At 64.3% G+C, this 13,626-nt stretch overlaps 1 protein-coding gene across 6 annotated transcripts in view; it reads right to left on the bottom strand.

The window, feature by feature from the left end:
• Positions 1-13,626, bottom strand: part of NAV1 (neuron navigator 1) — a 46,508-nt gene that overhangs the window by 3,892 nt on the left and 28,990 nt on the right. For 4 of the 6 annotated variants that reach the window (XM_052702519.1, XM_052702517.1, XM_052702516.1 and 1 more), the window contains 24 exons: positions 10,096-10,234; positions 9,642-9,939; positions 8,559-9,252; positions 7,838-8,287; positions 7,603-7,644; positions 7,322-7,470; positions 6,520-6,690; positions 6,036-6,088; positions 5,820-5,843; positions 5,652-5,729; positions 5,378-5,461; positions 5,171-5,282; positions 4,493-4,614; positions 2,730-2,926; positions 2,479-2,641; positions 2,207-2,381; positions 2,017-2,114; positions 1,832-1,927; positions 1,545-1,704; positions 1,217-1,452; positions 988-1,142; positions 794-865; positions 254-450; positions 20-138 (listed from right to left, as the gene is read on the bottom strand). In XM_052702519.1, the coding sequence (XP_052558479.1) occupies positions 20-138; positions 254-450; positions 794-865; positions 988-1,142; positions 1,217-1,452; positions 1,545-1,704; positions 1,832-1,927; positions 2,017-2,114; positions 2,207-2,381; positions 2,479-2,641; positions 2,730-2,926; positions 4,493-4,614; positions 5,171-5,282; positions 5,378-5,461; positions 5,652-5,729; positions 5,820-5,843; positions 6,036-6,088; positions 6,520-6,690; positions 7,322-7,470; positions 7,603-7,644; positions 7,838-8,287; positions 8,559-9,252; positions 9,642-9,939; positions 10,096-10,234 (4,084 nt within the window). Of the gene's footprint in view, positions 1-19; positions 139-253; positions 451-793; positions 866-987; positions 1,143-1,216; positions 1,453-1,544; positions 1,705-1,831; positions 1,928-2,016; positions 2,115-2,206; positions 2,382-2,478; positions 2,642-2,729; positions 2,927-4,492; positions 4,615-5,170; positions 5,283-5,377; positions 5,462-5,651; positions 5,730-5,819; positions 5,844-6,035; positions 6,089-6,519; positions 6,691-7,321; positions 7,471-7,602; positions 7,645-7,837; positions 8,288-8,558; positions 9,253-9,641; positions 9,940-10,095; positions 10,235-12,691; positions 12,759-13,626 lie in introns of those variants that run through there. The other 2 variants (XM_052702521.1, XM_052702518.1) reach the window with 2 other exon arrangements.

A 13,626-nucleotide genomic window follows, 5' to 3' on the forward strand; every position in this document is an offset into this window, starting at 1 on the left:
GCCAGGATGCGCTGGGTACCTTGAGCCCATCTTTCGCCCCCTCCTGCAGGTAAGGGATGATGGAGTTGTTCCACAGGTCAATGAACCAGGTCCGGAAATCCTCGATTCCAATGGGGCAGGACAGGAAGAAGCAGGGACCTGCAGGAGGAGGCAGAGTACAGATGGGAGCTGGGCTCTCTGGCTCCAGCCACCCGCCCCACGCCAGCAAAGCTGCACCCAAAGATGATGTAGAAGAGAAAGGCACTGGCCATACCGATGAGGAAGTCGGAGGTGCTGTGTTTCTCCAGGAAGGTGTGCAAGTGGTACCAGAGCTTGGGCACCCAGTCCAGCACACGCAGCAGCTCCTCCTTGTTGGCGTTGACGTCCGTGTCTGACTCCAGCAGCTTCCTCCGCAGGTAGCGCACCAGGAAGCCATTGGCTGGCTCCACGTTGTTGGAGAAGGTCAGCATCCTGGGGGAGACCGGGGTGCTCAGGGATGGGGCTGTCCACGTACCACAGTGCCTCCCAACCCCCTTCACGGTCCTCGGACCCTTAGGAGAGGCTCCTAGGACCCCCACATGTCCCAAGCCCAGGGGTGAGGCAATCAGACCCTTCTGGGATGGCAGGCAAAGGCATGGGGCTTGGTCCTCATCAGGCTCCCCCACCACAGTATGTGTTCCTGGGACTGCCCAGCAGCAAGGAGTGACAGCCTCTGGCCTCCCCAAGCCCACCAGAACGCTCCCCAGGGATGTATAATCCTAAGGAGTTGGATCCTTACGGGTTTCCTCCATCTTGGGACAGTCTATAATTCTACCTGAAGCTGAGATGGAGACCATGGTTCGGGGTCATCTTCACAGGCTGGTTGGTGGTCCCGATGATGTAGGGGCTGAGCGAGAGATGGGATCGATGAGAAAAAGCAGCCTGCATCACTCCCAGCCGCAGCAGAGCCAGGCACATACGTGGCCTCACAGGAGGCTGTGCAGGATGGGGACACAGCAGAGTTCTCACCATTTGTGGTACTTGCAGGTGAGCGCGCCGTTGACGAGCTCACTGATGGAGCCCGCCTCGCTGAGGTCGTCCAGGAGGATGACCAGGGGCACGTCTGCCGTGCCCGTCTCCCTGTCGATCTGGTTGGCCAGGTTGGAGAGGTACAGCTGCAGGTCCTGCAAACAACGGAGCATCACAAACGGCCCCAGCATCAAGTGGGACAGCAGCACCGACAGGGACAGTCCCTCACCTTGCAGGACTGCTGGTGCATGTTGAAGGTGCTGACGATGCCCTCGGTGACGTCCCGGCCCGAGCGCTCCACCAGGTACTCGGCCAGCCGGTTGGTCAGGTACGTCTTGCCGGTGCCGCTGGGTCCCGAGAGGATGAGCCGCCGGTGCTTCAGCAGGAGGCTGATGTAATGCTGCATCATGGGCTTGGGGATGAGCGTCTCGAACACCAAGCTGTCCACGCACTTCTCCTTCAAGCCTGCAGGGAGGGATGAGCGTCCCGCTCACACCCTGTGGCACCAGGGGACAGAGGGAGGACGGCACAGCCGTGGAGCCTCTCTGCTCACCGACCTTTGAGTGTCACCACGATGCTGCTCATGCCCCGGCGGCACAGCGGCAGCTCCGGAGGCTCCGTGTCCAGGACCCGCTTGATGTGGCTGATGCTGTAGCCATAAACAGACTCAGTGCTGAGCCCCAGCGTGGAGGCAGGATCCATCTTGGTGATGTAATCCTGTGAAGACAAAGACGGGTCTGTTAAAGAGCAAGCAGGGCTCAGCAGCTCCCTGAGTCCCCAGTCAGGACCCAGGCACAGAGAAGCATGAGGAAGGCTCTCAGAAGAGGAGTCACAACGCTCCTACCTTGAAGACCTGGCAGACAGCCTCATCCAGCATCTTCCAGTCCACCTTCCCGCTCACCTTGGTCCAGCCCAGGAAAAACTCTTGTTGCTTGAGGTCCTAGGAGCCAAGGCAGAGGTGTGTGGGGTTGGAGCACAGCATTTTGCCCCACAGGGACAGGTCGGGACTCCTGCACAGCCCACGCTTACCCCCTTGATGATGTGCTGGGGCGGCATGCGCACCACGATCCTCAGCGTCAGCTCATCCTTCTGGGTGCCAGCACTGACGGCGTCCATGGGAGACATGTCTGGGGACAAAGCAGAGGCGGGGGGTCTGAGTACATCCAGCCTGAGCCAGACCCTGCACAGCCATCAGCACAGGCAGCTCCGCCATCCCTACCGGCGTCCCCCGGGCTGGGGCTGAAGGCATGGCCCAGGGAGAGCCCCAGCGAGCGCCGTGGCGACGAGGAGGCCGACGTGCTGGTGATGTGGCCAGGAATGGATCCCGGCACCACCGAGGGCCCCGGAGCCACTTTGAGCCGATCGTTCTCTGCCTTCAGGAGATCCACCTCCAGCTGAGGGAAGAAGAGCAGGACGGCCCGGGTGAGCAGCTGTGTGCTGGCAGTGCCCCAAGAGCCACAACAAGGCTCTGGGGAGAGCAGCCACCCCCACCTGCATGTTGTGCATGGTCTCCCGCAACTGCTCCAGCTGGTGAGCCGAGTTGAGGGCCTCCAGGCGGATGTCCGTCAGCTTCATCTCCTTCTCCCACAGCTCCGAGCGCAGCTCTGACACCTCCTTCTTCTCTGGTTCGCCCTCACCGTGCGCCTGGAAGAGCCTGGGCCAGGGAGAGACCGAGGTGTGCTCAGGGCTGGGGCGGGCGCGCAGCCACCCCACGGCCAGCCCTCGTCCCCTGCACCACGCACTCAGCCGTGTCGATGCCCACAGAGGAGGAGGTGGAGGATTTGATGGAGGGCGAGGCGGTCTCGGTGGAGCCGTGCTGGAGCTTGGGGGAGGACGGGGCTGATGAGTCCGGCGTGGCGATCTCCTCAATGTCTGAGTAGGACGAGGCCGACTTGGGCCCCTTCTTGATGCTGAAGGCTTTGTTGAAGGAGCTACGCAGCTACAGGAGACAGAAACACTCCTGTTAGAGACAGCCCTGCAAACGCAGTCCTGGCCCAGCCTCGTGCCCATGCCCACAGGCAGCCTGAACTGGGACCAGACAGCAGGACCACCACTGAGGCAGGACTGCCCACTACAACCACCCTGCTCTGCTGGCACAGCCTCCACCCCAACCAGCACCAACCACAGGACCCACCTCCCAGCCACGCTCCCCCACCAGCACCCACACTGGGGCACCGCACCAGCATCCTGCTCCATCCCAAAGAGCAGACTCCATGCTGGCAGTCACCCAGCAGCCAACCCAGCAAGCAGGACATTGCAGCACCCAGCCACCGCAGAGTTGGGTCCTGGGACACCCTGAGCCCCTCTGCATCCTTCTGGAGGTGTGGGGCACGAGGGTGGGCATGCAGCATGCACACAGCACACACACAGTGGCAGACAGATGAGTGGGAAAGGCTGGAGAGAACAGAGGGATGCTGTGCAGGGGCCAAACCATGGCTTACACAGTCCACCTCTGGGACACTGAGCTCACAGCGCATCCCCCTGGGGGTGGATGTTCCAGTGGGAGGTGGATGGAGAAGGGGGTGGAGAGCGGGCAGGATGCAGCCCACCTCCCACTGGCTGTAGAAAAGCTAAGCTGGCAATCCCAGGAGCAAAACTGTCACGATGGAGAGGATGGGATGGTTCGTGCAAAAACCAAGCAGAGTGCCTGGCTCTGCTGATGACAATAATATAGTGGGACCTACACGGGCCCTGAGGGGAACAGAGCAACTCAGCCCCACTGGCAGGCTGGGGGTCACCCCTGGGGCCAGCTGTGGAGCTGGGCACCGTGACACCTGGTGCACAGCCCAATGAGGGCAGCACCACACCAATCAGGGCTGCAGTGTCTCCTTTGTGGGGCTGCCCTTGGATGGCTGTGATGCCTGCCCCAAGCAAGAAGAGGACAGACACCATCCATGGGACAGGTCCCCATCCTGCCCCAGGGATCTCTGCCAAGCTGCCCAGGGGGTTCAGCCTGCAGGAAGCAACCAAGGCGTGCTCAGCACAAAGCCCTGGGGTTCGTGCCAGTGGGATGCGATGCTCTGTGTCATGAGTGCCTTCCCGTGAAATGGAGCGAGCACCCAGGGCAGGCACAGCATGGGGTGGAGGGCACAGCATAGGACTTACCTCATACACCTGGAAAAAAAGGGATGAGGTCAGCATAGGGGGAAGAGAAACAGAACAAAGCGAGACTTAATCATGCATCCAGCTCGGGGCCACCTGGCTGAGTGCCTGCAAAGCCCCAGGCCAATTCCCCTGCGGGGGCAGGGCTGACAAGTGGGAGAGACCACGAGGAGCAGCTGTGCAGGATAAGAGCTGGAAAACTCCTGGAGGAGCTGGGGAAGCCCTGGCCCCCGGCAGCACAGGACAAGTCCATGGTGCTCTGTGCTCCTTGCCAGTGCTGTCCCCAGGGGACAGAGGGGACCAACACCACGAGGTCACAACAGAGTGAGTGCAGCTGGCTCATAGGGCTGAGCCCACCCAGACCCCGCACCCCCTCCCCACGCCTGCCCCCTGCCCAACCCACCCAGCTCTTCTTCTTCTTCTTCTTGGCATCGGCATCTTTGCTGCTGCCGATGCTGGAGTGGCTGGTGATGCTGTTGAGGCTGGAGATGCTGTCTGAGGAGTTCTGCCGCTTGATGCGCAGCTCTGGGGCCACCAAGGGAAAGCAGACAAGGGGAGAGACCAAGAAGGGAGCGATTAAACTGCATCTATCCAGTACCAGAGCCGTCACATATTCCCAACCCACCTGCAATCCGCCCCTTCTCCCCCTCGCCCACCCAAACCAGGCAGGAAGGGGACATGAGGTGCTGACAACCAGGGACGTGCACAGAGCAGACACTGTTCCCCTCAGGTTCCAGGCTGCCTCCCTGCCATCACCCCACACCCACAGTGGGACCTGGGGGTAAGAAACACTTGAGCATTTGTGAGAATAAAGCCAAGATGAGTAGCTAGGAACATATTGGTGGCAACAGGCCCAGTGAGGGGAGGTCTGGGGGAGGACAACCATCTCATTCCCCACACACCAGCACCAAGACCTGCGATGACAGTTCTGGCTGTGACACACAGGCATTGGGAACCCCAGGTGGAGAAGAGCCTAAGGAACCCCAAACAGCTGGCTCAACCCAGATGCCAGCTCCTAACCGCACAGCTGAGGCTCTCGAGGTCCCAGCCCCCTGGTGGCCAGCAGACCACCATGCCTTACCTTTGGGAGCAACATCGGTGCCATTCAGGGCACCCTGGATCACGGCTTGGGCCTCTGAGTTCTTCTTCTTCAGGAAATCGATGGTCTCCCGCAGGTCCAGCAGCTCCGTGTCCTGCAGGAGCAGAGCCACGAGTCATGGAGCGCATCCCAGTGGTGCAGGAGAACTCCAGAGCACCCCCAGCTCCGGCACCCTGAGCACCCACCCACCTTCTCCTCAGCGGTCTCGGCCAGGTGCCGCAGGCGGGACGTCATGCTCACCAGGCTCTGCTCAAAAGCTGCCACCAGGTTGGCCTGGGAGAGATGGAGAGAAGGGTGAGCACCTGCAGCCCCAGGGCTGCTCAGTGCAGGTGGCAGGGAGCAGCAGAGGGGACTCCTCCTGGGGCAGAGAAGAGGAGCGCGGAGCAGAGCCCACAGCAGGTCAGCTCCTAAGGGAACCAGAGTGGAGGTGAGCATCAGCCCCACACATCCTGCAGGAACTCACGTTAGCAGACAGCTGGGATGTCAGCGTGGCCACCTTCTCCTGCGAGGACTCCAACTCGCGACGCAGCTTGCGGATTTGCTGCAAGGAGAGAGCAGAGGGGTGAGAGGGGCCGTGCGCTCACAGCGGCTGTGGGTGGGGACCAAGTAGCAGCGCTGGGCACGGGCTCACCTCAGACTGCATCTTCTCCTCAGCCTGGCAGCGTGAGGGCAGAGAGAGACAGACAGAGGCAGGCAGTCAGGAGGGCAGCGAGGCGCAGACAGGCTCAGCACGGGACAGAGGACATGCACGGAGCCCCCCCGCATAGCTCAGCATCATTTTCCCCCCCTCGGACCCCCCAGCCCATAGCCATGCAATGAGGAGGCGCAGCCCGGCGGCAGCTCTTACGGAGGAGTAGGTGGAGGACGCGCTGGAGGCCAGGGACAGCACCGATCCATGAACTGCAACACAGCAAAACCCAGTGTGTCAACAGACTGAGTGCTGCCTGGGGTTAAAGGCACAGGATAATGCCACAGGGGCTCCGCAAAGAGCCCGGAGTGGGGACAGAGCTGCAGGACGCTGCCCACTCCTCGGCACTCGGCCAGCATCCTCCTGCCTGGGCACACGGCAGGGAGCACCCTCCACCTGCTCTGACTGAGCCTGAGGCTCTGCCACCCATGCTGGATGCTCGGGTTCCCCGTCCCCGGTGCCAACCCAAGGCCACCGGGCACCTCCAGCCACCCAGCAGGGCTCCAACCTGCCCAGCAGCACCTGCACGGGTCGGGATGCACTGCGCTGATGCCTGGATGCAGCAGCCCCTCCAGCAGAGCCCAGAAAAAGTGGCGAGGGCCTGGGGAGCCCCACAGCCCCTCCATCCCAAGCATACTCTCACCGTCATCCACAGGGTCCCGGAAGGAGCCCGAGCGGATCATGCCCTTGGGTTTGTCTGCCAGGGAGAGGGTGCTGCCCATCTGGGAGGTGCTGTACAGCTCAAAGGTGGAGTCGTGGGTGGGGATGCTGTTGGAGCGGGTGATCCGCGGGGTGGTGGTGGCAGTGGGGCTCACTGCAAGGAGAAGGGAGGGGAGAGGAGGGGTCAGAGCCGGGCAGGGGATTGGGATGGGGAAGCGGGGCTGGAAGTGGACCTGGGGAGCCGGGATGGGGAAAGGAAGCAGGGATTGCAGTCCCAAAGCAGGAGGACGGGAGGAAAGCTAAAAAGCAGGTTTACGCAGGGAAGACTGGTAAGCTGTACCCAAGGCAATGCCTCCTGGTGAACATGGAGCTGAGAAATCCACCAAGCTGGGCACAGCTGGTGCCACTGTGCAGGTAGCACTCCGGTCACCTCCGGGTGCAGTGTGATGCACCCCATCACCTGCTGCCAGGCCCAGTCCCTTTGCCTGAGTCCCCCAGACCCTCCTGGGACACATAGGTCCCAGCGAGAACGCAGCAGGGCTCCACTCTGCACCCCCAGAGGAGCATGCAGGGCACCGAGGATGAGTCGGATGCCCTGAAGCAAAGCCGTCGGCCCCCAGCCACAACCCAGAACCTCAGTGTGGCAAAAGGAATGGGATGAGAGCTGGGTGTGCCAAAAAAACAACAAAACAGTGACCCTAGGCTCTGGAGCAGGCCCAGCAACGAACCGGGGCATAGGGGCACAGAGAGACCCAGGCTGGCACAAGGAGGAGGTGGGCACTGACCGATGCTGGTGAGCGGACCCTTCCCAACCAGAGCCATGGGGAGGGCAGGGGGTGAGGGCAGCTCCGGCTGATCGTCCGCTTCGGGCAGCCCTCCAATGGTGTGCGAGTGGCGGCGCTCCTTGGCCTCCTCCTGGGAGTGCAGCTGGTACCTGGAGCGGAGCATGGAGTGAGATGGTGTGGACACCTCCCCACCTCCTGCACAGCCAGCCCCACACTGCTGGGTGCTCTGCCCACCCATCCAACCTCCCTGCGCCACCCAAAAGCCACGTGGACCCTTTTACCTCAGCCCCTTCTTGGGCAGCGTGTTCCTGTCACGGTTGGTGCTGGAAGGGAAGGGAAGATCAGTCACCTCCCTGCACAGACAGGGGAATGTGATGAGGCAGCTAAGGGCTGGGTGACAGGAGGGGGATGCACGTTTCCCCCCAGAATGAACCTCTGAAGCAAGCAAACGCCAGAGGAGGATGATGATGGACAGGGTTATGGGGTTGAGTCTTGCTGCCCACCCTCTGCTCATACCTGTCCAGGTGTGCAAGCCGGGGGCTGCCGCTCCAGCCCAGCTCACCCGCCTCCTCCTCTTCCTCTGTGCTGGCAGGGGGGACAGCAGCAGGGCTGGGGGTGGCGGTGCTGCCCCCCGAAAAGGCACTGGGCAGGCTCATGGGCATCTGCAGGGACTCCATGCTGCGATGCAGGCCGGAGAGCTTAGGGTACATCCTGCCCTCCTTGGGGACGCTGAAGCCGCCCATGAGCTCCAGGCCCTGGGAGAAGCTGGCCGAGTTGATGTTGAGGATGGGAGCAGGACTGGGGCTGAAGCAGGGTGTCAGGTGCCCGCCAGCTGGGTGCAGGTCCTGGAGCTTGGCAGTGTGTGGGGGATGCAGCTCGCTGGAGGAGGGCAAGTCCAGGCTGTTGGAGTTGACCTTGTCCAAGTTGGCCAATGAGGGAGGCTTCACGTAGGTTTTGGCAGCCGCTCTGGGGTAAAAAATGGATGAGACAAAGTGAGAGCAGGCACTGGGTGCAACATCCCAAAGGACCCCGTTCAAGTAAAGCACAGATATGGCACTGAGAGGCATGGGTGGGTGGGCACGGGTTGGGTTTGGTGGGCCTAGAGGTCTTCTCCAACCTTAATGACTCTATGGGTGGGCACGGTGATGACGGGTTGATGCTTTGACTTGATGACCTCAGAGGTCTTTTCCAGCTTTAATGATTCTATGATTCTAGATTCTAGGTGGGAGGGTCATACCTGAGGGGGGTGGGGGGCAGCTCAGCCACCTTGGCCGCCGGCGGGAGGTTGGCCTGGGCTTTGGGGGTGCTCTCAGGAGAGCCAACGCTCTTCAGCGTCACGCACTCGGAGTCCAGCGCTACGGCCTTGGCCTTGGCCTTCTCCTTCTCCCGGTCCGTCTGGTTCACGGGGGCCGGCGTGCCACGGCCAGCGCCGATCTTGGACGGCTCCTTGAGCCGCGACACCGTGATGCTGGCCTGCTTGGTGCTGAGCAGGCTGGGATCGATGCTGCTGCTGACCGGCCGGTTAGCGCCGCGGCCACCAGTCACACTCATGGAGCTGGACTTGGCCGGCCGGGGCAGACTGCGGTACTGGATGTTGGTGCGAGCCCCCGGGGCCAGGAAGCCGGGCTCGGCTGCGTTGGAGACATCCAGGCTTGTTTTCCGCCCGCTGACCGGCTTGACGGGGATACCGGAGCTCTTCTGGATCTTGCCCAGCGTTGCTGAGCCCCCAGCTTGCATGACAGTGGCAGTGCCGGTGGCCGGGGCCGGTTTCTTGTAGCCAAAGGAGCTGGAGGCTGAGGGGCGCGTGAGACCCGAGGGCGGCTTCTTGGCATCGCCGACGCGATCGCGGCCAGCGTCAGAGGAGGAGCGCTGCAGCCCCGTGCTCTTCACTGACAGCTTGCTCTTATCGGTGGCTTTGGTCTCGGGTTTGCCTGGTGGGGAAGGAAGGATGAGTGAGCGGGGAGGTCTGAGGGACAGTTAGGTGCAAAACAATTCAGAGCTGAGGGAAGCAATGGAGATGGGAAAGCAGAGATGACAGAGAGGAAGGAACAGTTGGGTTGGAAGGGACCTTAAACATCACCCAGCCCCGATCCCTGCCGTGGGCTGGGTGCCCCCCTTCAGCTCAGGCTGCCCAGGACCCGTCCCTGGCCCCAGGCACCTCCAGGGATGGGGCACCCACAGCTCTGGGCAGCAGTGCCAGGGCCTCACCGTGCTCTAAGTAAAGGATTTCCCCCCATATCTAATCGTAACCTCCCCTCTTCCCATGTAACCCCACCACCTCCCCCCCGAGGAGCCGTGCCGTGCCCCATCCCGGCCTCACCTGCCACTTTGAGGGTGCTTTGGGCCGTGTGGGTGATGGGAGAGGTCACTGCCACCGGTGGGGTTTTGCCCTTCTTGAGGGAGCCGGGGGTGCCCAGGCTGACCGGCTTCTTCAGCTCTCCACCCTTGGAGCCCTCCTCGCAGCTCTCTGCAGGCTCCCGCCGCCACTTGGAGGAGCCGTGCTCCATCTTGAGGCTGCTGCTGTCGTAGTCCAGCTTCTTGGGCGCCTTCTCGTCCGCCTCGCCGTACCAGCTCAGCCCGCTCTCCGCCAGCGAGCGCTTCTCAGAGTCGGTGCGCAGCTGCGGGCAGAACGGAGCCATGGGTGCACCAGGGGATGGGGGGCACCGGGCACCCAAGGGTGCTCACAGCCCCACCGGGTCACCGCGCCATGCCTCTGCCGTGCCTCGGTTTCCCCACGCGTTGCCACGCTGCCCGGAGGGGATGGCAGCACCTACCGCTATGGCCGAGTTCCTGCGCGAGGCCGTGGGGGTGGAAGGCAGGGAGTTGAGCGAGGAGCTGGCATTGAACTCCTCCGAGCTGAGGTTGTCAGAGGCATCGCTGAGGCCGCTGCTGATGGAGCTGCTCTCATCCCAGCTGCAATGGCACAGCCAGCGTCACCCCCCGGCCCGGCCGTTCCCCACCACCCACCGGCTTCGCTCCACCCCGGGGCTCCAACCTCAGCCCCGTCAGCCTGGCAGGGAGCCGACGCTTGGCAGCCACAGATGGCTGCAGCCCAGCCTGGCAGAGCCTTCAAACCCCGCAATTTCCCCACCAAGGCCCCAGAGAGATGTTTTACGGACGCGGCAGCACGGGGGGCCACCACCTGCACCGGGGCTGGCACCGAGACCCCTGCAAGCGGTCCCACCCAGAGGGTCGGGAGGATTCCCAGAAAGGGCAGGGACCCAACACGGAGCACAGCATCCAAGCACCCTGCAGCCTCCACCCTTCCTTGGCTGCCCAGCATCCGCAAGGACGCAGCACCTCCGTGTGCCCCAACAGCTGCTCCGTGCCGAGGGCGCAGCAGAGCGTGCACAAGCCCATCTCCAGGGCTGTCACTCAGCACGGGCGTCTTCCAGCAGGGTGAGCACAGCCCCTTTCAGGTCAACGGCTCAGTAGGTCAGCGAGGCCCCCGCAGCCCTGAATTGGGCTGGGAGGGAGAAGCAGTAGTGGAGGAGAAGGGAGCAGAGCCGCGGGGTCCCCAGCAGAAGAGTCTGCACCGCAGCACCGGCATCACAGAAAAGCAGGAGCCCAACAAGCAGCAGCAGCTGGGGAACTGAGAAGCATCACACAAGTGACACAGCAGCCCTGGGGACAGGGCAGGCAGGGATGGCACCCACCAAGCATCTCTGCCACCTGGGGTCCAGGGACACCCAAACACAGGGATGGAGCCATACAGCAAGCCAAGTTAGCTCAGTGACCTGCAGCACAGCGCCAGGTGCTGGGCTGGGGTCTGCAAACCCCTACCCGTGGGTGGGGAGCGAGCTCTGCCAGAAATGAAGGGTGCTGGGGTCACTGAGCTGGAAATCCCAGGGGAGCCAGAACACGACCGGGAAGCACACAGAGCTTCCTGCAGGGCTGCACAGCGGATGCCCGCCCCCACGGCAGGGGGTCGGGATGAGCCGTCCCTCCCCACACGGTCCCCAGGAGCACAGCTGTTGTCATGCACCGCAGATTCATGGATGGGCGAGCAGAGTCCGGCCCCGGGGCAGAGGCCCCAGCACGTCTTGTGAGATCCCACAGCCGCTGCAGACCCCGGCAGGGCACGGCGGGATCCAAGTCCTGCCCCTGCTGGCCTTCCCAAACACAGGGACCGGAACGGACACAGCCCCCTGCATCCCTGCAGAGGAGCACCGCTGCCCAGGAAGGGATTTAATTACAACCACGTGCCCAGGAAGTGCCACGGGGCTGCCCGGCTCCCACCACCGGCCCAGCTCTGGGGATTTCTCGCCGGGACAGAAATCCCCAAAACACAAAGCAAAACTCCTCCACCACCCCACATCAGCATCTCTCGGTACCAACCCCGCGGCAGGCAGCACTCCAGCACGGCACGGAGCTGGGGCAGAGCCCTGGGGAGCTGCACCCCTGGATGTGACTGAGCCCAAGGTGGGTCTCTGCAGTTCCCCCCAGCCCAGCGGGGCTGACGCCAAAAGGTCTCCCGACCTCACACGGAGGCTCAGGGTGTTGGCACACACAGAACTCCCGTTAAACAGGAACAGGGCTGGGGGAACCCAACACCCCCAAACCCCCACGTTCCAGGGCATCCAGCTCTCCAAGCACTTCCCCGCTCCACCAAGCCCCAGCACAGCTGCAGGGTACAGGAAACGTCCTCAGAGCACTCAGTGCCTCCAGCCGGCACGCAAAGGGGTCCCCAAAACCGAGCACTGCACCGGGGCAATCACCCTGCAAGGAAAGCATCACCCCGGGCAGTGACGGCTCCCGGCTGAACGCACGCAGCCAACCCGCGATGGGCAAAACCAGCGGTCCTGCAGCCAAGGTCACCCTGCAACCCCCCCGCGAGCAGCAGCCACGGCACCGCACCGCAGCGAGCGCTGCAAACCCGGTGAGGGAGCCGGGCGGGCGCCCAAGGGACCTCCGGGGGGACGCCGTGCCCCGGGGGGGGCGGCAGCCCCCGGGCGATGGGCGGCACGGGGCACCCCGACGTGCCGCGGTCCCGGGGCTGCGCCGCGGGGCTGTGCGGGCAGCGGGGTCAGAGCTCAGCCCGGCTTTGTGCCGCACGCCCGCAGCCCCTCCATCTTAGCGGCGATCCGCGCGCCGGCACCGCGCCGAGCCCAGCCCGCACCCAGCCCGCAACCCGGCACCGAGAGCCGCGGGGATCGCGGGCGGGGCCGCGCCGCGCTCCCCCGGTGCAACCGACACAAAGCCCACCCGCGGCTCGGCCCCGGGGCTCCGGGCCCTGCAGACAAAGCCCCGCGCCCCGGAGCCGCCGCACCGCCGGGCCGGGAGCCGCCCGCCCGCAATGCGCCCGCCCCGCCCCGAGCCGCGCCGCGTCCGCCGGTGCCGGTCCCGATGCGATGCGGTGCCGGGCCCTACCTGGCGACCAGGCGCGGGGCGCGGCGCGGCCTCCCGGCCCGCAGCATGCTGCTGCCCGTGGCTGCGGCCCCGCGGGCGCGGCGGGAGGGGCGGCGGCGGCGGGACCGCCCCACCGCGTTAAAGCGGCAGCGGCGGCGGCGGCCCGGCCCGGCTCGGCGACAAAGGGACCCGCTCGGCACCGCTCGGCTCCCCTCGGCCCATCGAAATGGGGTTGGGGTCCCACCCACCGGCCGACACGGCCTCCCCCAATCGCGGCCCACGGCCCTGCGGTCCCCCCCAGTGAACCCCACATCCCTGCAGGCAGCTCCAGGTCCAGCCCATGTGAGCAGCATCCCCAGCCTCGCAGCGCCTCAAGCCGCCCCCTCCCCACAGCTCCTGGCACCCCCCGGCCCAGCGCCCCCAGCACAACCCTCAGCACAGCCCCCGTTACTCCACCACCACCTCCCAGCACCCCCGGTTTGCAGCCCCGGAGCCTCTTGGGCTCAACCCTCGTGCCGCGTGCACAGGGGGGCTGCGTCCGGACCCCCCCGCGCCCCGTGTGCACGGCAGCACGGACCCTCTGCATCTGTTTCTGTGGCTGCCCCCAGGCACGGCGCACGCTGGGACCTCTTCGCCCGCAGCGGGCAGAGAGGGTTAAGTGCAGCTTTAGCAAAACAGCACCGGTCCCTGCAGGCATGGAAATAAGTAATTCCTTCCTCGCTGTCCTCGCACGGCAACGCCTCTTGGCTCCCTCCCGCCGCTCATCTCCGCTCGCTCGAGGCGCTGCGCTGCGTTGCGGTGCGGTGCGGTCCCCCGGAAGCCTCCAGCAGCAGCTCAGCGCCGGGAGCAAGGAGGGGACGTGGGGCGGTGCACCCCGCGTTGTCTTCACCCGATGGTTTTGCCTCTCATCTGCCCCCGCTGACCCCAGATGACTCCCCCTGGGGATACTGAGCCCT

Source organism: Tympanuchus pallidicinctus, unplaced genomic scaffold (assembly GCF_026119805.1).
Source record: "Tympanuchus pallidicinctus isolate F22 unplaced genomic scaffold, pur_lepc_1.0 scaffold45, whole genome shotgun sequence".
In the NCBI taxonomy this organism is placed as follows: Eukaryota; Metazoa; Chordata; class Aves; order Galliformes; family Phasianidae; genus Tympanuchus; species Tympanuchus pallidicinctus.